Source organism: Dromiciops gliroides, chromosome 4 (assembly GCF_019393635.1).
Source record: "Dromiciops gliroides isolate mDroGli1 chromosome 4, mDroGli1.pri, whole genome shotgun sequence".
Classification (NCBI taxonomy): domain Eukaryota; kingdom Metazoa; phylum Chordata; class Mammalia; order Microbiotheria; family Microbiotheriidae; genus Dromiciops; species Dromiciops gliroides.
In genome coordinates this window covers 449,427,452-449,450,706 of record NC_057864.1, presented here as the reverse complement: position 1 = coordinate 449,450,706, position 23,255 = coordinate 449,427,452, and the positions used below count along the sequence as shown (strand labels likewise).

The following is a 23,255-nucleotide window of genomic DNA, read 5'->3' as shown; positions in this document are numbered from 1 at the left end:
AGCAGAACCAGAACATAGTACACAGTAACAGCAATATTGGCTGATGATCAACTGCAATGACTTAGCTATTCTTAGCAATACAATGCTTCAAAATAATGCCGAAGGACTTCAGATGAAAAATGTCCCTCACCTCCAGAAAGGAAACTGATGAGCTCTGAGTGCAGATTGAAACTGACTTTTAAAAAACTTAATGTTTCTTGCTTTTTGCTTTTTTTTTTGCAACATGACTAATATGGAAATGTGTTTTGCATGACTTCACGTGTATAATCAGTATCATATTCCTTGCCTTCTCAACTGGTGAGAGTATTTGGAACTCACTTTTTTTTTTTTGCAAGGCAATAAGTGACTTGCCCAGGGTCACACAGCTAGTAAGTGTCAAGTGTGTGAGGCTGGATTTGAACTCAGGTCCTCCTGAATCCAAGGCCGGTGCTTTATCCATTGTGCCATCTAGCTGCCCCCACTTTTTTTTTAATGAATGTTAATTTTTTTTAATATCTTGGGGAAATAGTTAACAAAATAAATTTTAAAAATTTAAATAAAAAAAAACATATCGTAGTTAACGAGACATACCCTGAATTATTTAAACGAGTTATTGACAATCAAAAATGGGAAATGGATAGCAGAAATGTCACTGACCGCCTTGCTAGTAGTGGTGATTTAAATAAAATGCTCATTCAGGGACTCCAGTACCAGTCACTTCCCCCCCACCCCACCCCACCCCCGGGCCTCAGTTTCTTCATCCGTGCAAGGTGCTGGCAGGACACTAGGACCTCTCACTAGGTTCCCCGGGTCCGCCTCCACATCGTTCCACACTCTGACAGCGAAGCTTTGGTCACTCCCCGCCTGCCCCCTCCCCCACCCTGGTCCCGCGCGCCTAGAGAGTCAAGCGCGGAGGAAGGGCGGGGGTGGGGGGGGGCAGGGAGGGCGGGGCCGCCCCCCAGAGGTTTCCTCGCCATTTTAGGAGGAAACGCGAACCTCAGGCCTTTACGTTTCAATAACTTTATTGAGCCCTCAGGCCCGAGAACACCTCCTCTGCGCACGCGCGGCCGCCTTCCCTCTCCCTCCCCTTCCCTCTCCCGGGAGGAGGGCGCTCCGCAGCTGAGGCGAATGGGGCGACATCCTCGGTTGGGGGCGGTTGTCCCGAGGGACTCCCGGAAAGCTGTCGGAGGAAGGCAGGGGATCCCGGGCTCCTGCTCGCCGTCTTCCCCGGAGAAGGAGGGGGTGGTGCCCTGAGGAAGCTCAGGGAGGGGCGGCGAAGGAGGAGGACAAGCGCGCCACCCCGCCGGAGACCCCCGAGCCGCCATGGGCAACACCACGAGTGAACGGGTGCCCGGGGAGCGCCACGGCTCCAAGTCCCACCGCGCCGATGGCGCCGGCGGGCAGCCGCACGGCAAGGAGCACCCGCACAAGATCATGGTGGGCAGCACGGACGACCCGAGCGTCTTCAGCGTGCCCGACTCCAAGGTGCGCAGCGCTCGTGGCCGGGAGCAGGGTCCCTATGTCCCCTCCCCACCCCCCAGCCTCCTCTCCAACCCAGGAGTCTGGTCAATTTCTAGCCTGGTCAATTGCAGGAGAGAGCTTGGGCTATCTGCCCTCTTGGCGTGTGCTGGGGTTTTGGTGTCTGCAGAAGGCAGGCAGGGTAGCCGTCTTCGAGACTCCTCCGAGAGCTGTCATGTTGGGGAAGGGATTAGATTTGTGCTGCAGGGCCCCAGGAGCAAGAACTGGCGGGCGTGAATGGATGACTGGTGCAGGGAGGCATTTTGAGTCTACTCAATTTCCCCCCCCCCCCCCCCCCCCCCGTCTTGAATGACCGGCCGAGAGAGGGGCGGGGCTACGTAGGAAACCCAAAGCAGGCCTTGCCCTCAAGGAACATCCATTCTAATGGAAGGGAGCTGGCACACAGCTGTGTATTAACTTGATTTGTAAAGTAAATGGGAAGTCATATCAGAGGCGGGGCGGGGCGGGGCGGAGGGAGGGGAAAGGTTTTTCAGGAAAGGTGGGATTTGACCCGAATCTTGAAGGAAGCCAGGTGGTGGAAACGAGTCGGAAGATGGGAGTATCATGTTCGAGGAAAAGCAAGGTGGCCAGTCACTAGATCATAGAATGGGTGGGAGGGAGTAAAATGTAACAAGACTGGAAAGGTAGGGAGGGCCAGGCTTAGGGTTTAAAAGGGAAAAAGAAAAATATATATGTGTATGAATATATGTATGTGTGTATATATGTATATGTGTGTGTATCCTGAAGTAGTAGGCAGCAATCATTTTTTTTAATTGTTCTACTTGTTGGAGAGTCTTTCCTTACAATGAGGAGAATACTTTACTAAATAGGAAAGGGCTTTAGGAAGATCACTGGCTGCAGACTGGGGGCAAATGGTAGGTAGAGCAAACAGCAGGCTATTGAAATAGTTCAGGTGTGAGTTGATGAGCCAGGTGGTGACTGTGTCAGAGGAGAGGAGGGCAGGTGTAGGAGAGATGTTAAGGTAGAAGATCAGACTTGGCAACAGATTGGATGAATGTGTGGGGTGAGGAGCTAAGCATGATTTGGGGCAGGTGTCTGGGGGAATTGCAAAGGGAAACTATGCTTCCATTAGAACTGTCTTTCTAAATCAGGGATTCTTAACGTTGCTTGTGTGTATCAAGAGCCACCTTTGTGAAGCAAACCTATGGACCTACCGGCTGAAAATAATGTTACTAAATAAAATGCTGGATTTCAATTAGAGGTTAGTGAAAATTAAAATTTGATTCTCTCCTCCCCTCCCCCATACAAGTTTACAGATACTCTGAAATCCTGGGGATGGGGGTAGGGAGGCTAGGGTCTCAAGTTAAGAAGCCCAGATATACCTGTTACTCTCTGGATCCTTCTACAATAACTGACTAAACAAGTAGTAGCTTTGGGGGAAGCGTTGACTTTTTATCTGAAAAAAACCTGAAGGTTTTATTGGACCACAAGCTCAATATGAGAACAGTGCTGCACAGCCTAAGAAAATAACGCAGCCCATTGTAGTCTGCACTGAGGGAAAGAGAGCGATGGTGTAGGATTATTGGAGTATTGTATTCAGTCCTGAGAACCTCAGTTTAGGAAAAGCCTGGAGCTAGGTTGAACTAGGTTCATAATCCCACCTACAAGCTGTGTGATCCTGGACTGATAAATCACCTGATTTCTCCGTGCCTCGGTTTCCTCATCTGTAAAATCAGGAGATTGGACTTGATAGCTCCTAAGATTTCCCCGAGCCCTAATCTGTGATTTCAGGAAGATGGAGAATGGGCTGAAGGACCGTAGGCAGACCCTGAAGATCATGCAATTTGAGGATTGGTTTGGGGAGGCTGTTTGAGCCTGAAGAAGAGAGAACTTTGATGGAGACTTGAGAGCTGCTTTCAGGTATTCCCAGAGTCAGTCATGTGGAAAAAAGGATTAGATCTGCTTTGCCCCTGGACGTCTGCCCCAGGACCACAGGCTGAGAATGGTGGGTGGCAATTACGGGGAAGGAGTTTACAGCTCATGATGAGGAAAAACTGTCCAACAAGGAGAGCTATCCTGGCTGTGGTTGGTTGTGGATTTTCCTAGGTCCTCAAGCGGAGGGTATGTGGCCACTTGTCTGGTCAAGTCAGATTGCTTACTATGTGCCAGGTCCTGTGCTAACTGAAGATGGAGTCTGGGAGGGCCAGAACAGCGTGGAAAGGAATGAAGAACCCATCTGGGATGCTTGTTGTTGAGGGGATTCTTTACAAGGGTTGGCCACACCACCTCCTCCCTCCTAGTAGATATTTAATTAGGGCTTGTTGAATGATTCAAGTAAAGGTGATGTGTGGGGTCTTGTTTTTGTTTTTCTAGGTGGGACTCCTCCTGATTTGGGGGCAGAAGCACCCAAAAGAAGGGTCTCCGCCACTGGGTCCTGGTCTTTTCCAGGTGTTTAGTCCGTGGAACACATTGCTAAGATGGCTTGGATTGGGCACGGGACTAAGAAGCCTTGGCTCTCCTAATGAATCTTAAGCCTCCTAAGTGCTGCTTGTTTCTATGATGTGCCCTGTGGAAAAAAAGGGGGAAGCAAGCTGAGCTGACAGTACCCAGAGGCAGCCTGGGCCTGGGTCCTGTCCCAAGGAAAATGAGGAGGGTCAGACTCCATGCCCTCTGAGGCCCCTCCTGGCTCTATATTATATCATATCATATTATATTCCCATCAGCTGCTGACTGCTGGGCAGTTTCTTACAGTTGCCTTTCTCTGAAAACACCTGGGCCTTTGGTTTCACAAATGAGTCTCCATTTTACTCTCGGGTTTTTTCCACTGCTGTCATCACTGGTTTGTTTGTCTAACAGGGTGGTTGATGAGGACAAATGGTTGATTCTTCAGTCTTATGTTTTAGAGGGATAGTGATTGAAGAGGTGAGTTTCTCCCAACTGGTCAGAACCAGAGGGGAGACGCCATCTGTGTTTGGGGGCTTCCTCCAGCTTTGAAGGTAACGTGAGGCTTTTGCAACAAACTCTTGGTCCCAAAATGTCTCCAGTCCCGGGCACTTCCTAAGGGAAATCTAAGGGAAAATTAGAATGACCCCAATTCTTTAGATTTGGAAGAGAACTGGAGCCCTGATGGTATTTAAATGTTTTGTGCTTTTGTGTAGGAACTAGATGGAGCCAATGAGCCCTGAGACTGTAATTTATTATTTTAGAAACTCCACCTTTAATCTGTTCAGGACTTACTCCTGTATCCTGACTTGGTGGATTAAAAATAAAACAAGAGATGGTATTTTTGTCTTTTTTTTTTTTTTTAAGGACATAGGGGTGTGCCTAGTACTTCTCTTCTTCCCCAACCAAGTTTGCAATTTAATCCACTGATGACACAGCATTTCTTATTTCTGCACTTTGTTTACTATATTGGGACATGGTTGAGAAAAGGATTTCAGTTTGGGAGGAGAAGATAAATGATAGCAGGAACGTATCCTGGTATTTTATTTTTCATCTCCCCTCTTCCTCATAACCCATTCTATCAGCTAAGCTGCTTTTTTGATGAAAACATGGAGAATCAGTCGTCTCCGGGGATTTGGCCCATGCTATTCTTTGGAGATTCCCATTTCCTAGAATGATGACCCACAGGTTAAACCCCATCCTCCATTTCCCTTACTGGGAAGAACAGCCCCTCCAGAGATGGTCCCTGTCAAGCGTGAGGCACCTCACCCCCCCAGTTTATAACCTTTGGATTCCATTTTGGTTAGATAAAACCAGACACTGATCTTAAGGTATGGAAAAGCATAGCCTTTCCTCATTTGCCTGATGGGAACTGGGTGCCAACATCCTGAGCAAAGACCAGGGTCACTGTCCCTGAACATGGGCCTCTTGGATCCTGGCTCTTTCCCCCATTAGCTCTTTCTGACCTTTGTAGGGACTGGACAGCAAAGCTTTCCCCACCCATGCATGTCACCACCTGCTTTGGAATTTAGAGTTTCAGAGCAAGGATTCTTAACCTAAGAGTCTATGAACTTGGTTCTTAAAAAAGTCTTTGATAACTGAGGATAGAGCACCAGCCTGGGAGTCAGAAGGCCCTGCGTTCAAATACAGGTTCTGGGTGACCTGGGCAAGTCACTAAACCCCGTTTGCCTCAGTTTCCTCATCTGTAAAAATGAGCCAGAGAAGGAAATGGCAAATCACTTCCAGTATCTTTGCCCAAAAAAACCCAGATGGGGTGAGGAAGAGTTGGAAAGAGCCGAAAGCGACTAAGCCACAACAACATATTTCAGTATAATTGTAATTCTGTGTGTTTTATTTTCTGCATGTAACAACATTATTCTGATAGAGGATCCACAGACTGCCAAAGGACTCCAGGTCAGCTTGCCCAAAGCTGTGGAGCCAGAAGAGCCTGAGCCAGTTGTAAACTTCAACCTTGCTGACATCAAGGCCTTTGCCAGGATTAGATCTCTCAGCTGCTCAGTCCTCTAAAGTTCACTTTCTTTGCTCATCTACATGTGTCCTTATTGAGGGGTTTAGGTGGTTTGCCTAGCCTATCTTTTTTTTTTATTATTATTATTTTTAGTGAGGCAATTGGGGTTAAGTGACTTGCCCAGGGTCACACAGCTAGTAAGTGTTAAGTGTCTGAGGCCAGATTTGAACTCAGGTACTCCTGACTCCAGGGCCGGTGCTCTATCCACTGCGCCACCTAGCTGCCCCCTAGCCTATCTTTTGAAAGAGAGAGGAAGGAAGGAAGGAAGGAAGGAAGGAAGGAAGGAAGGAAGGAAGGAAGGAAGGAAGGAAGGAAGGAAGGAAGGAAGGAAGGAAGGAAGAAAGACAATATTGCAGTTGGTAGAGTGCTTGAGTATGGCACCCAGGAGACCTAGGTTCGAATCCTACCCCGGATGCCAGCTCTAGCCAGTCCCATGGGATTTCACTGCCAAGGGTTGAAATCTACTGGTAGAAGGGCATCTCACAGAAGCAGCTGATAGTGGTGACATCTGTATGGCCTTGGGTTCTCTGTGACCCCATCTGAGAGGGAACTGCCAGGGTCTGGAGGCTTACAGTTTTCCAGCTGATTCAACTTATAAACTGGGGAAATAATTTTGACCCTTTTCCAGCGTGTGCTGTCCGTGTGCCTTACTCAGTATCTTGTTACAAATTTATTTACATTCTCAACAGAAAGGAGCAAGTAGAATGAGAAATACAATCCTAAAAATAGGATAAATGCTGAACTGTTTACATTTTGATAATAGGAAAAACTGTTTAAACTTGAAACTCTGATAACATCTTATTTTCTTTCCTCTTCCAGTCTCATTTTTATTTCGTGTGCCTGTGAGGCTTTGTGTTATGTTTAAATATAATCACTATCAGTGCGTATGGTATTTTGATTCTACTTTCTTTGTGCGTTATCTCTTCACATAAATTGTCTTATGGTTCACTTTGAGAAATACCGAGAATCACTTCAGATGTTTGGGTAGAAATGCTAGATGAAAAGAAATGATAGATTTTTTTTTGTCTTGTAGTCGTTACCAGATTTTCATTTTCTTTTTAATCTGAACAAAACTTTGAATATTCTATTTGTCTTCTCACTCTGTTTATCTAAGGCTGGGGGAAGACAGTCGTGGCAGGAACCAAGTGAGTAATTCTTGTGGTATTCTGTAAACATCAGGGCAGTTTGGCACTACTTCGATTAAAGGGAACTCTTAAGTGTCCAGAGCCTTCCACCCATCCATTTCTAAATTAATTATCTTAAAGCAGAGTGAATAAGGTGTTATATACCTCCCTCTAAATTTGTGAAAAATCACCACTTTGGTGATTATTCATAAACATATCCCATCCTTATTCTCTTTCTGTTATTGAAAACTACTAATTAAATTTGATTTATTATTTGTTGGCCTGTTATTATAATTAAAAACCAAAAGTCCTCTATATTTGCCTATCATATGCATCACTGACTTAATAGTGGGGTTTTTTGTTTTTTGTTTTGTTTTGTTTTGTATTTTTGCAGGGCATTGAGGGTCAAGTGACTTGCCCAGGGTTACACAGCTAGTACGTGTCAAGTGTCTGGGGCTGGATTTGAACTCAGGTCCTCCTGAATCCAGGGCTGGTGCTTTATCCACTGCACCACTTAGCTGCCCCCAATAGTGGTTTTTAAAAAAGGATTCCACCATCTTCTAGTTGCATTTGTTTGCTATTCAGTTGTTTTTCAGTTGTCTCTGATTCTTCCTGACCCCATTTGGGGTTTTCTTGGCAAAGCTACTGGAGTGGTTTGCCATTTCCTTCTCCAGCTTATGCTACCGATGAAGAACCCAAGGCAAACAAGATTAAGTGGTTCACCCAGCTAGTAAGTGTCTGAGGCTGTATTTGAACTCGGGAAGATGAGTCTTCCTGACTCCAGGCTGGGGACTCTATCCAGTACAGTCCCTAGCTGCCCCCTTCTAGTCACATAGTATCCATTAAGGCAAACTGACTGTATGTTCAAAATAGCAACAAAGCTTCATCATTTCAGCAGAGGAACTCAAAGTACTTAGAGCATCCTTCATCCTGATTTATGGAAGCCATTTTTTAGACAGAAGGGCTGTAGCTCTGAAAAGGGAGAATGATTTGCCCGCAGTCACCCATAGTATCAGAAGGAAACCCAAATGTTCATATGCTAGATTCTAAGTGACCTCTACTTGACTAAGGAAGTTTGTACTAGCGGTGCTTTGTTTAGTAGACTCTGGTTTGTAACCCTTAAACTTTAACTACAACAACCCCCTTTTTCTAGTGCATCCGGAATTCAGTAGTGATTGATTATTCAGAGGTTGTTACAAAGATGATCGTCTTTTAGGCAAATGAGACCCTGCTTGGGGAACAGCCTGCCTCCTTGCTGAAAAACTTGTGCTCTACTTGATTGCAGGGATAACTTGGGCGTTTTTTCTTACAGCTCCCTGGGGATAAAGAGTTTGTGTCCTGGCAGCAAGATTTGGAAGACTCTGTCAAGCCCATGCAGCAAGCTCGTCCCACGGTCATCCGATGGTCCGAGGGAGGCAAGGAGGTCTTTATCTCTGGATCCTTCAACAACTGGAGTGCCAAAATCCCCCTCATTAAGAGGTGAAGATCGGTATTTGTGGTGGGTCCATCGGGCCTCAAACTGGGACTATTCCCCCCTTCCCAAGAGGATCATCCGTAAAGTGCTTAGCTCTGTGGCCACTGGCTATAGTCACAGAATTGTCATGCCTTAGAAATATGCAGGCCATGTTCTTGTACCTAAACTGTTATTTATAACATTAGTACACCAAATAATCTTAGACTTTGAAACCACAGATGAGTTCTATCGTATGCTTTTGGTAACTAAACCAATTTTGATGGAGTCCAAGAAGAGCTACTTAGCCTGAAGGAAAGACCCCAAGGAGATGTGGGAGCTGTTCTAAAGGACTTGGCAGGCCCCAAAGGGTAGAAAACAAGAATGATTGGGGTGGGGGTAGAGCAATGAAGACCTGCTGTCAAGAAATGCTTCTTGGGGGCAGCTAGGTGGTGCAGTGGATAAAGCACTGGCCCTGAATTCAGGAGGACCTGAGTTCAGTTCCGGCCTCAGACACTTGACACTAGCTGTGTGACCCTGGGCAAGTCACTTAACCCTCATTTGCCACACAAAAAAAAAAAAAAAAAAAAAAAAAAAAAGAAATGCTTCTTAACCAGGAGAATGGCCCCAGTGACAATGGCCTGCCTGGATTGGTGCTGGATCCTCCCCCATGGAAGGTCTTCAGGCAGAGGTTAGATGACTTCTTGTCCAGTACGTTGGGCAGAGATTCTTTCGGGGACACCCTCAAGCTCTAAAGTTCTTTGCTTCTGTGACAGTGGGTTCATGTCCTTCAGAATGATATATTATCCCAAGTCTTAGAAGGGGTGTGTGTGTGAGTGAGTGTGAGAGAGAGAGAGACAGATGGTGAAAACAATACTAGCTAAAGAATTGGCTTGAGTTCTGGCAGCGTTTCTCACTAGTGGGTAGAACTGGGGTTAAGACATTTGTGCCCCTACCTAAACTTCAATTTCCTCATGTGTAAATGGAGATGACAATATCTACCTCTCCAACCCCACTGGGTATTTGTAAATATTGTTGGTGAAGGCTCTTCGTAAACCGTAAAGCACTAGGAAATTATATAAAGAGGATAAACGTGTTGGAAAGAACACATTTCCATGGGCTCAGATAGAGAATCACTGCTAGAAAAGAACCTTAGGGGTCATTTAATCCAACCCCTCCCCCCCCACACACACACTATTTTACAGCCAAGGAAACTGAGGCCTAATGAAGGTCATACAGAGAGGGAATGGCAGAGCAGGGGTTTCAAAGCCAAGTAGAAGAAATCCCAGTTTTTGCCACCGGGCACCTCTAGAAGCAGCACCATGATGTAGATTTCATTTTCTCCTGGGGTGGGGGCCTTATCCATTACCAAGGACAAGACTTTTTTCAGCAGTTCTTCAGCTTCAGTGAGTGACCTGGAATGAGTCACCCTGCTTTTGTTCTCTAATCTAGATAGTACCTGAGGCCTTTTTGTGTCTAAAATGGACAGTCCTTTGATCCCAGGCAACACTTTTAGAGATCATTTCTTCCTCCAAAAGTGAGTTATTTTATAAGGAGCTTGTTATCCACGTGGTCCTTGGAGGTCAGATAATCTAGAAAAGAGCCTGAACAGAATCATAAAAGGTAGCTCTCAGTTACTTCTACTTAGGACTTCTATTCTTAAAACCACCTCAGATTGGAGGGGCTGCTTGTGCGGGCTGACTTGGCACAGTTAACTAAGAAGAAATCTCTTCATGGAACAAAGCCTTTTTGACCCCCTCTCTTTGGCGTGGAATTCATAGAAATAGGCAGTGATCGTTCATTTAAATATTACATGGCCGTAATACAACGGAGGGGAAGGGGCCTCAAGTCTTGGGCGCACTGAGGGGAGCACAGTCCAGTGCTCTTTCCCCTTTTTCTGTGTTCCTAAAACACAGCTCTATATAAATAGCCCTTACCCCAACCCAACATGCCATTCCAACAGGTTATTAAATGGCAACTCTGTAAGACACTTGGGGATGCAAAGGTGAAAAATGACATAACACCTGCCACAAGGAGACCGAGTATGAGAGGTGGGCGGGGTGAGTCTGGAAGGTTCTTTGTCCCCCAACAGGCTGCACCGTCATGGGTTGTTCAGCCCCTGCTGGACTCCTGAAGAACCTCTTAAGTCATAGAGGATCTTCATTCTGTGTCAGTGAAGGGAGTAGCTAGACCAAAATGAATCCCAGATCCTTAAATTATTTGTTTTTTGGGTTTTTTTTTTTCTTTTGGTGAGGCAATTGGGGTTAAATGACTTGCCCAGGGTCACACAGCTAGTAAGTGTCAAGTGTCTGAGGCCGGATTTGAACTCAGGTCCTCCTGAATCCAGGGCCGGTGCTCTATCCACTGCACCACCTAGCTGCCCCGGATCCTTAAATTATTGAAGCAAAATGCAGGGGCAACATGACAGCATTTGAGGAGGGAGAGAACAGTCTCAGCTCCAGGTTGTTAGATTGGCCCTGAGCCTCGGGAGTCCATGGCGGAGTGACTCAGTCTCTTCTCATCCTCCATTTCCTCGCAGCCACAATGACTTTGTTGCCATTTTGGACCTCCCCGAGGGGGAGCACCAGTACAAGTTTTTCGTGGATGGCCAGTGGGTCCATGATCCATCAGAGGTAAGGAAGCGGGCTATTGGATCGCTCTCGTGTCAATCTTATGTTTCCATTCTCATTGCTCTAGACTGGACCCTCTTTGTCTCTCACTCTCAGACTGTTAGAATAGTTTACTAACTGATATCCTCATCTCTGATGCACCAGCCTTGCCATCCGTCCTACGAAGCATTGTCAGATTAGATCGCTTGTATACTAGGAAGATTAACCATCTCTCTCCTCTACTCAATTGTCTTCCATTTAAAAGGGGGGGAAACCGCTTACTAAATGTACAAAGAGCTTCGATTATCTTTGGGCATACACAATTTTTGTTTGTTTTTTGTGGGGGCAATGAGAGTTAAGTGACTTGCTAGTAAGTGTCAAGGGTCTGAGGCCACATTTGAATTCAGGTCCTCCTGAATCCAGGGCCGGTGCTTTATCCACTACGCCACCTAGCTGCCCCACACAATTTCTTTAAAAAGACAGTCACTGCCCTTGGCAGCTCCTCATTGCCCATTGAATAAAGTGCAAGGTTAGCCTCATGTTCAAGGCCCTCTGTGATCTGTTTTCCAAGCCTCTTGTCACCTTCCTCCTTTTCATATAGCGTATACCATAGCTAAACAGAATTCTTTACCAGAGTTTCAAATCTGCTCTACCTTTTCTCACTTTGCTGAAGAGGAGTGATGTTCTTGGAAGGTTCTTTCTCCTTTTCCACATTTACAACTACTCAAAAGCTTTGTCTCCTTCAAAGTTTAGCTTAATTGCTTTTTTTTTTTTTTTTGGTGAGGCAATTGGAGTTAAGTGACTTGTCCAGGGTCACACAGCTAGTAAGTGTCAAATGTCTGAGGCTGGATTTGAACTCAGGTTCTCCTGACTCCAGAGCCAGTGTTCTATCCACTGCGCCACCTAGCTGCCCCTTAATTGCTATTTTGTCCGTGAAACCTCCCTTGATTCCCCTCGCAGGAAGTGCTCTTTCACATCTCTGAACCATATATCTAGGACTGTGTCCATCCATTTGATACTAATCACGTTCTTCCTCCTTAGCACAGTAAGGAGAGTCCCGTGGAACAGAGCCAGAAGACTTGGTTCTGATATTTATTAGCTCTGTGACTGTGGGCAAGGCATTTAATTTCTATCAGTCTCAATTTCCTCTTTATATGATAGGTTGATGATATGGAATCATAAGAACTTTGTAAAATATTTAAAAGAAGTTTTCTCTCAACACAAGCATTATGTCTTGTGTGTGGTGAACATTTGATGCACAGAATCAAATAGAATGTATTGTTTCCATAGCTATTTGTGTATTTTTCATTTCCTCTAATAGACTGTAAGTTCTTAGAGGGCAAAGAACGTAGCCTATTTACCTTTGGTGCTCAACACTTAGACACACTAGGTGTCCCTTCACTCATTGGAGTAGATGCTTAATAAATGTTAATCAAATTCAGGTCTTTCATATCTTAAATACATTGTTATCAGGACCGAAGGAAAGGAAACATGTTTTGAATGAGACATCCTGGGGATTCTTTTTGGTAGTTCTTGTTGATTTTTGATCTGGCCTTACTCTTGCTGAGTTTTGTTTCTTGGTGAAAGAGAAAGATTAGATGTGAGCATTTTCAGCAAAAAGGAGGTGAATCTGGAAAGGGACTTCATGACACTTCTTGTTTTTCTTTTTCAGCCTGTTGTTACCAGCCAGCTCGGCACTATTAACAACCTGATACATGTCAAAAAGTCTGATTTTGAGGTATTTGATGCTTTGAAGTTAGATTCCATGGAGAGTTCAGAAACTTCATGTCGAGGTAACTTATATTTTGATCTTACTTACAAAACCCACCTTAAAATACACCTGTAATTCGTAAGACCTCCCTCGTGGCCTTTCTTTGTAAAACAGAAGCTTCTCATTTTGATACCTTCTTGATCATTTAGCTGGAAGCTTTTGGATCATTTCCTATCTTTGCTTTTGTACCTTCTTACTGGTAGAGACAGCCATACACATAGGGCCTGGTGAGGAAGGGTTAGTTGGACCTGCTCCTCAGGTTCTAGATCTTACTGGTCACCCCACTCAACTGAGAATTGGTTGAATTTACTATGGTTAATGAGGACTAGTAGGTAAAAAATTTAAAAGAAAAATTAGAGGGAAGAAAACTTGCATCTTTCTTATTTCCTGAATATTTCCAATTAAATTTAAAAATCAAAAAATGTACTTAGAGGAAAAGAACTATTTTTTCCCCTGAATTTATCCAATTAGTTGGGGGCTTTTGGTCTTTATATCTTTTTTCTCTCTTACCCAGTTTCTTATTCCATTAACTTCTTTTCCCCCATTTTTTATTAATTAATGGTAATACAGTAGAAAGAACATCTTCTTGAAAATGATAGAACATGTGCTTCATTCCCAGCTCAGGCTGTATGATCTCTGATCATACTCTGATAACTGACCAGCTGTATGATCTCTGATCTCTGTTTGGTTTTTGGTTTTGGTTTTGGTTTTTGGGGGTTTTTTTTCGGGCCAGTGGGGGTTAAGTGACTTGCCCAGGGTCACACAGCTAGTGTCAGGTGTTTGAGGCCAGATTTGAACTCAGGTCTTCCTGAATCCAAGGGCCGGTGCTTTATCCTCTGTGCCGCCTAGCTGCCCCTATGTCCCTTGATCTTAAAAAACAAATAGCTGTGTGACCCTGGGCAAGTCACTTAACTCCAATTGCCTAAAAAAGAAAACAAAAACAAAAAACAAAACAAATTGCCAAATAGCATAGTCATTCAACGATGTAAAGTTAGACCTCACTGGAGGCCTTCAAGCAAATAGCAAATAACTGCTTGTCAGGTGTGCTGAAGTGTGGAGATTGTTGATCAGGTTGGACCCATTCCCTCGGCATTAGTGGTCCCTTCCAAATCAGAGTAAGCGACTACCACGGTGATAGCGTTAGCTTTACGTAATCGCAGCAACGTCATCTTTCACTAGTGCTAAAGTCTGATTTCTATTCACATTTTCCAGTGTTTTTTCTAATATTTGGGAAACTTTCTTTCAGACTTGTCCAGTTCTCCACCAGGGCTTTATGGGCAAGAAATGTATGTCTTTCGATCTGAGGAGCGCTTCAAATCCCCACCCATCCTCCCTCCTCACCTGCTCCAGGTTATTCTTAACAAGGACACTAATATTTCTGTGAGTATCTTGTAACTGTCCTTTTAAGGTTTAGGGCTTCTCAAAACTGCTGGAGATGGAAAGACCTCCTCCATAAAAATCATTTGCACCTTTATGGCAATATCATGAGCCAAAGGTCAGTAGTTCTGAAAGATGAAGATTCAGGAGCAAAGATACATGATATCAGTTATCTAACACTACAGTATGGCCCCTGGTTCCCCTCCCCTAGAGTAAAATCGTGACTTCATGGAATAGCAACACCAACATGGATATTTTGTTGGCTTTAATATCACTGGGTCCGGAATATTGGTTTGCTGAGACCCACTTCTGGGGCCACAATTCAGCACTGAACATTCAATTGTGTTTTTGTGCTTTGAGGCACTTAAACCATAAGATATAAAGCATAAAGAAGCGTAAGACTTGTTCCTCACTCTCTAGAAACTAATCACCCAAAGCTGTAATCAATGTACTTTGTTTTCATTAAGATTTTTGGCCTTTAGGGGCAGCTAGGTGGTGCAGTGGATAAAGCACTGGCCCTGGATTTAGGAGGACCTGAGTTCAAAAGCTGGCCTCAGATGCTTGACACTTACTAGCTGTGTGACCCTGGGCGAGTCACATAACCCTCATTGCCCTGCAAAAAAAAAAAAAATCTATTTACAGATTTCAGAGAGACCTGGAAGGGCTTACATGAACTGTTGCTGAGTGAGATGAGCAGAACCAAGAGAACATTGTATACAGTATCAACAACATTATGTGTTGATCAACTGTGATAGGCTTGACTCTTCTTAGCAATACAATGGTCCAAGATAGTTCCAAAGGACTCATGATGGAAAATGCTCTCCACATCCAGAAAAAAAGAACTGTGGCATCTAGATGCAGACTGAACCATAGTGTTTCTAGTTTTTTGTTTGTTTTTCTTTTTTGAAGTTTTTCCCTTTTGCTCTGATTCTTCTTTCACGGCATGACTAATGCAGAAATGTGTTTAATGTGATTGTACATATATAACCTATATCAGATTGCTTGCTGTCTTGGGGAAGAGGGAGGGAGAAAAATTTGAAACTAGAAATCTTTTTTTTTTCTTATTACTTTTAATTTTATTAATCTCTTTTTTGATTTTCAAAATTTCCCATTTGGTGTTTAATGGGGGGGGGTAATTGTTCTTTTCTAGTGTGTGTTTTTTTTTAATGTATGAGGTATTTTATTTTTTCCGTTACATGTAAAGATAGTTCTCAACTTTTGTTTATACAAGCTTTACAATTTCAGATTTTTCTCCCTCCCTCCCCCCTCCCCTAGACAGCAGGTAATCTGATATAGGTTATATCTATATATCTCTATACATATACATATAGATATATATATACACACATAATAACATTAATCCTATTTCTGCATTAATCCTGTTACAAGAGAAAGAATCAGAGCAGTGATGCAAAACCTCAAAATAGAAAAAAAAAACAACAGCACCCAAAACAAAAGAAATAATATGGTTCAATCAGCATCTATACTCCACAGTTCTTTCTTTCTTTTTTTTTCTTGGATTTGGAGATCCTCTTCCATCATGAGTTCCCTGGAACTCTTCTGTACCATTGCATTGGTGAAAAGAATATAGTCCATCACAGTAGGTCAACACTCAATGTTGATGATACTGTGTACAATGTTCTTCTGGTTCTGCTCATCTCACTCATCATCAGCTCACGTAAGACCCTCCAGGTTTCTCTGAACTCTTCCTGCTCATCATTTCTTACAGCACAATAGTATTCCATTGTATTCATATACCACTTGTCCAGCCATTCCCCAATTGATGGGCACCCCCTCAACCTCCAATTCCCTGCCACCACGTAAAGAGCAGCTATAAATATTTTTGTACATGTGGGTCCCTTTCCCCCTTCCATGATTTCTTTGGGCAAAAGACCTAAAAGTGGGATTGCTGGGTCAAAGGGTATGCACAGCTTTATCGCCCTTTGGGCATAATTCCAAATTGCTCTCCAGAATAGTTGGATCAGCTCACAGCTCCACCGACAATGCATTAGTGTTCCAATTTTCCCACAGCCTCTCCAACATTTATTATCTTCCTTTTCTGTCATTTTAGCCAATCTGATAGGTGTCAGGTGGTACCTCAGAGTTGTTTTAATTTGCATCTCTCTAATCATTAGAGATTTAGAGCATTTTTTCATATGGGAATAGATAGCTTTGGTTTCTTCATCAGAAAACTGCCTGTTCATATCCTTTGACCATTTCTCAATTGGGGAATGACTTGGATTCTTATAAATTTGATTTAATTCCCTATATATTTTAGAGATGAGGCCTTTATCAGAAGCACTGGCCTCAAAAATTGTTTCCCAGCTTTCTGCCTCCCTTCCAATTTTGGATGCATTGCTTCTGTTTGTACAAAAATTTTTTAATTTAATATAATCAAAATCATCCATTTTGCATTTTATAATATACTCTATCTCTTGAAACTAGAAATCTTATAGAAACAAATGTGGAAAACTATCTCTGCATGTAAGTAGAAAATAATAAAATACTTTTATGATTTAAAAAAAAAAAAAGATTTTTGGCCTTCAAATCTCCAGCATGGGCCTGGGGTCTGTGAGTTGGATTTCACATCCGTTCGGAAGGATTAAGTAGATTTTAAGGGTTTTGCCTTTTAGTGTTCTAGGTATAGATTTCTGACCTTTGAGAAAGGAGGGCTCCAGTTGTTTATTTGGTTTTTTGATTGGACTCTGGTGTTTTCTTTCTCTCATTCAGTGTGACCCAGCCCTGCTGCCTGAACCAAACCACGTCATGCTCAACCATTTGTATGCACTGTCCATTAAGGTGAGTGAGGGCCTGGCTACTCACAAGGATTCTTGGAATGGGGATTAGGTAAAAGAGGTGAACACATAATGACAAGGAAGATGGTGCATTAGGCTGACCTCAGTGACTTCTCCTCGCTCCACTCCGCAGTGATGGCCACTTCCTAAGAAGGCATTTGCTGAGGGGTCAGCTTTTTGTTCCCAGTCTCTGTTCCATCAGTGCTCTGGAACTGGACTGCTTTGGCTTTGAAGGAACCTATTAGCAATTTATTAATTCCATAGTAGTCATTAAGTGTCACCTTCTTTTTAGTAAGTTTGTGCAATCCATAGTCAGAGGGCTTCATTCATCTTGAGTGAGAAACAGAGGATACTACTTAGTGCCAGAGGGTAACCTAGAGGCAGGGGCTACAAGTTGCAGAAAGACAGATTTCAGCTCCCGCGTGGGGAGAAACTTCCCAACAGCTAGAACCTCCCAAAAGTGGAGTGGGTGTCCATGTAAGTACATGACAAGTCTTCAGGGAAAGGCCCAAGGACCTGTCAGGTACATGCTACTTGTTCAGGTATGAGTCAGACCAGAGGCACGTCCCCTGAGGACTCTTCCACCTCTGAGATCCTGTGACAGCTTCAGACCTGGAGAAGAAGCACGTAGCTTCAGCTTGGGTTCAGCCAATAGTGTTTTCTTCTCTCTCTCTCTTTTTATTTTTTTTTTTGGGGGGGGGGCAGGGTAGTGAAGGTTAGGTGACTTGTCCAAGGTCACACAGCTAGTAAGTGTCAAGTGTCTGAGACCAGATTTGAACTCAGGTCCTCCTGAATCCAGGGGCAGTGCTCTATCCACTGCGCCACCTAGCTGCCCCCTAGTCCAAGGAAAAGCCTTGATGCAGGAATTTATCCTGGCCTAGAGTCATCCCCAGCCCTGAAGACAGTTGGAAAACCAATTAGGGTCTTTAGAGCTAAACTATTCGGTCATTCTTTCTAGGGAAGATCTGAGGGTTTGGCCCATTTGGAACTGCCTTAGATTTCCTGTTTCTCCTCAAATGATCGTAGGCTCTTCCAGCCAGATAAGAGCCAGGTATGTTTTAGGGAGGAGATCAAAGTTCACTCGTGTTTTTCTTCAGGCTTCCCCGTTAGATATTACTAAAGAGATATTTCCTATGGAATATCTTTGTTTTTACCTCCAATTAATCCCAGTCCCTGAGATTGATTTGTGTGGAGAGTTGGCAACTCCTTGGTGGTACTTAGGATTTAGGGTGAGCTGAGCCTTGGGATGAGGATTGAGTTACACATTTGTGTCTCTCTTGCAGGACAGTGTGATGGTCCTCAGTGCCACTCATCGCTACAAAAAGAAGTATGTCACTACCCTGCTGTACAAGCCCATCTGAGCGGATCCCTCTTTGCTACCCTGGACGTGGGAGAAATGTTCTCTTTGTGTTTCGGGACTGAATCCCAGCCTTAGCTTAGAATTGAGAACTGGCTTGAGCTTTGAGGCCAGTTTGTTTGGTTCTGTGCCTCCTCTGAATAGGCTGTTCTGCTCCTACATTGGACAGCAGGAGAGCCTGTGGTTGTGTGTGTTGGTGTGTGTGTGTGTGCGGGGGGTATTTTCTTGAAGAGAAAAGGGTGGGCTTCTGTATGTATATATTGCACATACAGTATCTTAATGTTATTGGAAACCTGGCCTCTGCCAAATCTCTTTCTGTAGGATGCCTATTGGGTGCCTTTCAGTGGCCTGGGGGAGCAGAAGTGAGAACACCACTTAAAGCCACTTTCCCTGACCTGCATGGAATAATAAATGTGCAGGAAACTCGTCCAGCATAGAACCTGGACAGAAGTGGGTCACACTGCCGGCCTGGCCCTCCCATAGGATTTCTTGCATCTCTCTGTGGAAGTTGTCCTGGATTAAGTGGAAGTCTCGTCTTTTCTCAAGTTCCCAAAGCTATGATTTTTTTCCCCATACAACAATGTTCATTCTTCCTGATCCCCTCCCCAGCACCTATTCCTCACTCTTTTCCCTTCAGGACAAAACTTAGGAACAAAGGTGAGGGTCCCTGTGAAGGGCAGTGGGTGTGGAGACTTTGTTTCCTGTCTTAGGGGCAGCATTGTCCAGAGACACCCTTTCTCTTTAGACCATGTGCTGAGATGTTCCATGCTGGCTTGCTTTAGTTCCTAGTGAAGAAACCCATTCAGAAGGTCCTAAAACTGGCAGGGTTCATAAAGCATGTTCCGCCTCGTGTAGGCTAGCTCTCAGCTCCTTCCGGCAGATAGGAGAACAGTCTCAAAGGGAGATCTTGTTCTTGAGCCTAGTTTCCTGAAAACTTACATTTGGACAGCCCTTCCTGGGCCTGCCACTAGAATGTAATGCTGTGTGTGTCATATGTATATATGGTGTGTAGAACGTCATATAATAATGACGTTTCTATAGGGCTTTATACTTCACAGAGCATTTTACCTACCCGATTTCATGTGACTAATAACCCTATGAAGTAGGTATGACATGTTATTTGTCTCATTTTACAGATGAGGGAAACTCAGTCTGGGGGAGTTAAGTGACTTGCCCATGGTCACAAACCTAATAAAGTGTCAAAGGTGGGATTTGAATCCGGGTCTTCCTAACCCTTAAGTCCAGCCCTCTGACCACTCTGCCATGCTGCTCTAAGTGTAAGTTCACTGTGGCTTCCTTGGGTAGAGAAGGGAATTCCTTCATCCCCAAGTCTTTTGCCCTGAAACTAAAACACAAGATGCCACCCTTGTTTCCTCACACTGTATGAGCTTTAAGAATAGTGCACTGATCTCTTTATGAGATTTTTTTTTCTCAATTTTTTTTTCGGGGAAATAAGGGATAAGTGACTTGCCCAGGGTCACACAGCTAGTGTCAAGTGTCTGAGGCTGGATTTGAACTCAAGTCCTCCTGAATCCAGGGCCAGTGCTTTATCCACTGCGCTACCGAGCTACCCCTTTGCTCTCCTTTTAAAAGTAACTTGACTTTGACTTAGCAGAAATCATGGAGCCAAATTCACTGTTAGATTGTTGAGGCTTAAAATTTTGCCAGGTGTCTGTGGGCCTTCCTTTTTTACAGAGAAATGAAGGCCGTCTCTCCCCCATTTAAGGATGCTAGAGCTGTTTCTGACTGAGGCCCCCACACTGCCCAGGATGTGCCCCACCACATTAACAGGGCACCAGCAGCTCACTTTGGCCACCTCCTGTTTTCTTGGGAGTGAAGCCTCCTGGCCAGGCTCAATCTTAGCTCAGTGGGGAAGGAGTGAGTAACACTCTTTAGGGACTGATCTAATTTTTGAGCTTGATTTATGCTGCCTTGGACACTCGACAACTTTTACCCCTTTGCACCAGAAATCTTGGGTGGAGAACCTACTTGGGGCCCAGATGCCCCTTGGCCTGTTATGTTATTGTTGCTGTTGTTGTTTAAACCGGTCAAATCACAACAACACTGAAATTTTTTTCAACAAAACACAACATAAATCGAGTGACTCACAGGTAGAGACTCGGATGCCAGATTGTGACAGGATTGAACAAAGTTGTAGTTGTTACATCTGATAACCTCTGTATTCATGCATTAAGCTTTTCATTCCCGGTAGGTCTGTAGAGCAGTGGGGTGAGGCAGGGAAGGGGATGCTCCTGTTCTCTGTCAGACCAGAAGCCTCTGGCTCAGTAGCAGTGGGGGGTGGTGCTGGTGTTCTCCATTCAGACTTGGCTGTTCTGGATGATGCACGATGTACCACTTTGCCAAGCTTTGGGGCCACGAGTATGAAGCTAGCCAGCTCGTTACAATGGAATTGGTAAGGAGGGGCATGGTCATTCTCTCTGCCAGTTGCCACTCCCTTCCTTCTCCACATGGGTTAGGACACTTGACCTGAGTCTAAGAAGTAGCCCCCAAAATTATTTTGGCCTCCCAAGAGGAGGTGGTCCAGAGCATGACCTCCTGTGATTTTCAAAAGCTTTTACAAGCATTTGTTTCAATGATACCTTTATCTTCTGCCTTAGAGATTCTGATAAAAGTTTGCAATCGATTTGGGCAAAAGCAGTGAAACCCTTGAAGCTTTTTTGTTGGTCATTTCCCCAGAATGTCTGAGCTGGCACATTAACAGAGTGGGTTGTCCTTCAGGAAAGACCGTGAAAGAACCAAAACATGGTATAGGAACAGGGGGGGAAGGGGGGAACAGGAGAGAGGCTTGAGGGCAGGCAAGAGCTTCAGCCACTCTTCGAACCCTGGCCTAGCCCTGCCTTTGCCAAACCAAGCATGGGATCTGAGGGATGCCCAGTCCCAGTCATTCTCTTCCATTGGCTGTGCACATCGTGGGTTCCCTATAAATGCTCATTTCCGAAGGGAGTGGTGACTCGATGTCCCTTGAAGCAGACTTTTTATTTTAAGCCACACTGGAACCAGTAAAAGGAAGTAGGGGTTCCTTGGAGTTTGGTGGGATGTGATGGGACCTCTATGGCCACGGCCATCCCCGGCCCTACAGCTCGGCTTTCACTCACGTAGACCTATCCAGGAAGCAGCTCTCTGTCCCCAGTACAGGACTTAGGAAAGAGGCCTGTTTGTTTTCTTTGCTAATCACATCATTCCCAGATCTCTCCCTCCTTGGCAGACTGGGCCCTTGGAAACTCTTATAACCTGTTTACCCTGAAGTGGCAGAATTAACCCATTTCTAGCTTCACACAGGGGGAGAAAGTACTGCTGCTAAGTGGGGGAATGAAATGAATGCATTGGTTTAGGAAGGCCCTTGGAGCCATCTTTTCCCTGGGGAAACAAGCCATGGACACGGTATTCTAGCACCTTCTCTAAATCCGCATCCTCAGAGGTTTGACTGGTACAAACCAACAAGGATGTGAGTCTGAGTGGGTCATTGTTTCCTAGTTTATGCTATATCTTCAGAACCAAATCCCTGCCACTTTTATCAGCTGCTACTAACCAGTTATTCAGTGTCCAAATAGTTATGTGATGGGTCAGGGCATTTGCTTCAAAGCAGATGGTGACACAGTTCAAGGCTGTGAGGTGCAGCTCCTCTAGAAGAAAAAGAGACCTTCAGGAGCATGAGGGCCTACGCCAGCCCAGTCAGCATTGAAGGAGACCTTCCAGGCCTGAGAAGGCCCTTATCAGAGTTTTATAAATTGAATTGAATTGAGTTGTTGTCCCAGTTTGCCACCTGAGAGGGGGAGGTGTTGTTACTGACAAGGTTCTGTTACACTTAGAGAAGACCTTTTCTATAGCCTGAAGGTCAAGGTTAGTTCCATTTTGACTTCTCACTTGAGGTGGTATCACTGCCCCAGAGAACACTGGCTAACATAGAGGTATTCCTAGACATGAAATTTGAGACAAGTGCTGAACCCAGTCAATTTTATCTCAAAAAGGTTGACTAGTGAAGGGCACCTACATTCAGTGTCTTTAAGTCTCTGTGATGTCTCCTTCCTCTCTGCAGACACATCACCTGACTAGGATGTTTCCAGGCACCCAGAGCAGGAATGCCCATTTGTTGAATGGTCTTAAATCTTTGCATGGGCCCTTGAAAAGGGCCGATTGAATTTTCAGAAAACAGGAGGATTCTTACCTGTTGCTGTACCTATATGTGTTGGAATGATTTGAATGAAGGCAGTTGTTCATAGGCTATACTCTTTGAGGGAAAGGGAGTGAACCTATAATTTGTGGGAAGGATGAAAAAACAGACCCCTTCTTTGAGTAGCTGGTGCTCTTTGTCCCTAATATGCTAAGGAATAGAGTTAATCTTTGATATTTCTCAAGATGTACTGTTCAAAGGTGTAGAGACCCTTTTACCTCTCACTACTGGTAACCTGTGACTGAACCCTGGATGAGTTGTGTGATAGCGGTAGTATGCAGAGACTCTGTGATAATGTGCATGGATTCCTTTTCCCATGAATGTAACTTTTAAAATAAAAATGATTGTACAACTTAAGTCTTGTTGAGTCTCCTTCCATTATTGCATATTACCAAAGCACACCAGGCCTGGCAGCCAGAGACTTGGGATTATTCAGTAGTAGTAGATAATGAGGTGTCAGAGAATGGGCACATGAGATATTAGCACAAAGGCAGTTTCCATTTTTCATGACATCACATTTCACTGATCTGGTTATTCATCCCCACCTAATAAACACATGTACTTTACCTGCTCATTCTACTAATTCTGTAAAGACTCCAAACATGGACATGTAGCCCGAGGCGATGGTGTGTGCTCATGGTGAAATGGAAA

General features: G+C 44.4%; 1 protein-coding gene across 1 annotated transcript; it reads left to right on the top strand.

Annotated features, from left to right (window-relative positions):
* Positions 1–951: 951 nt before the first annotated feature.
* Positions 952–22,961, top strand: PRKAB2 (protein kinase AMP-activated non-catalytic subunit beta 2). Its single transcript, XM_044002869.1, has 7 exons — positions 952–1,464; positions 8,366–8,532; positions 11,043–11,136; positions 12,785–12,905; positions 14,130–14,263; positions 16,991–17,059; positions 18,339–22,961. The coding sequence occupies exons 1-7, from the start codon at positions 1,303–1,305 to the stop codon at positions 18,414–18,416; spliced, it is 825 nt and encodes a 274-aa protein (XP_043858804.1). The 5' UTR covers positions 952–1,302; the 3' UTR covers positions 18,417–22,961.
* The last annotated feature ends 294 nt before the right edge of the window (positions 22,962–23,255 follow it).

What these genes read in the sequence shown, in the direction of transcription:
- PRKAB2 (XM_044002869.1), top strand. Translation starts at nt 1,303, where the DNA reads ATGGGCAACACCACGAGTGAACGGGTGCCCGGGGAGCGCCACGGCTCC. An exon ending in AAAATCCCCCTCATTAAGAG is followed by an intron (nt 8,533 to 11,042) that starts GTGAAGATCGGT and finishes ATTTCCTCGCAG; the next exon opens with CCACAATGACTTTGTTGCCA. An exon ending in GGGTCCATGATCCATCAGAG is followed by an intron (nt 11,137 to 12,784) that starts GTAAGGAAGCGG and finishes TTTCTTTTTCAG; the next exon opens with CCTGTTGTTACCAGCCAGCT.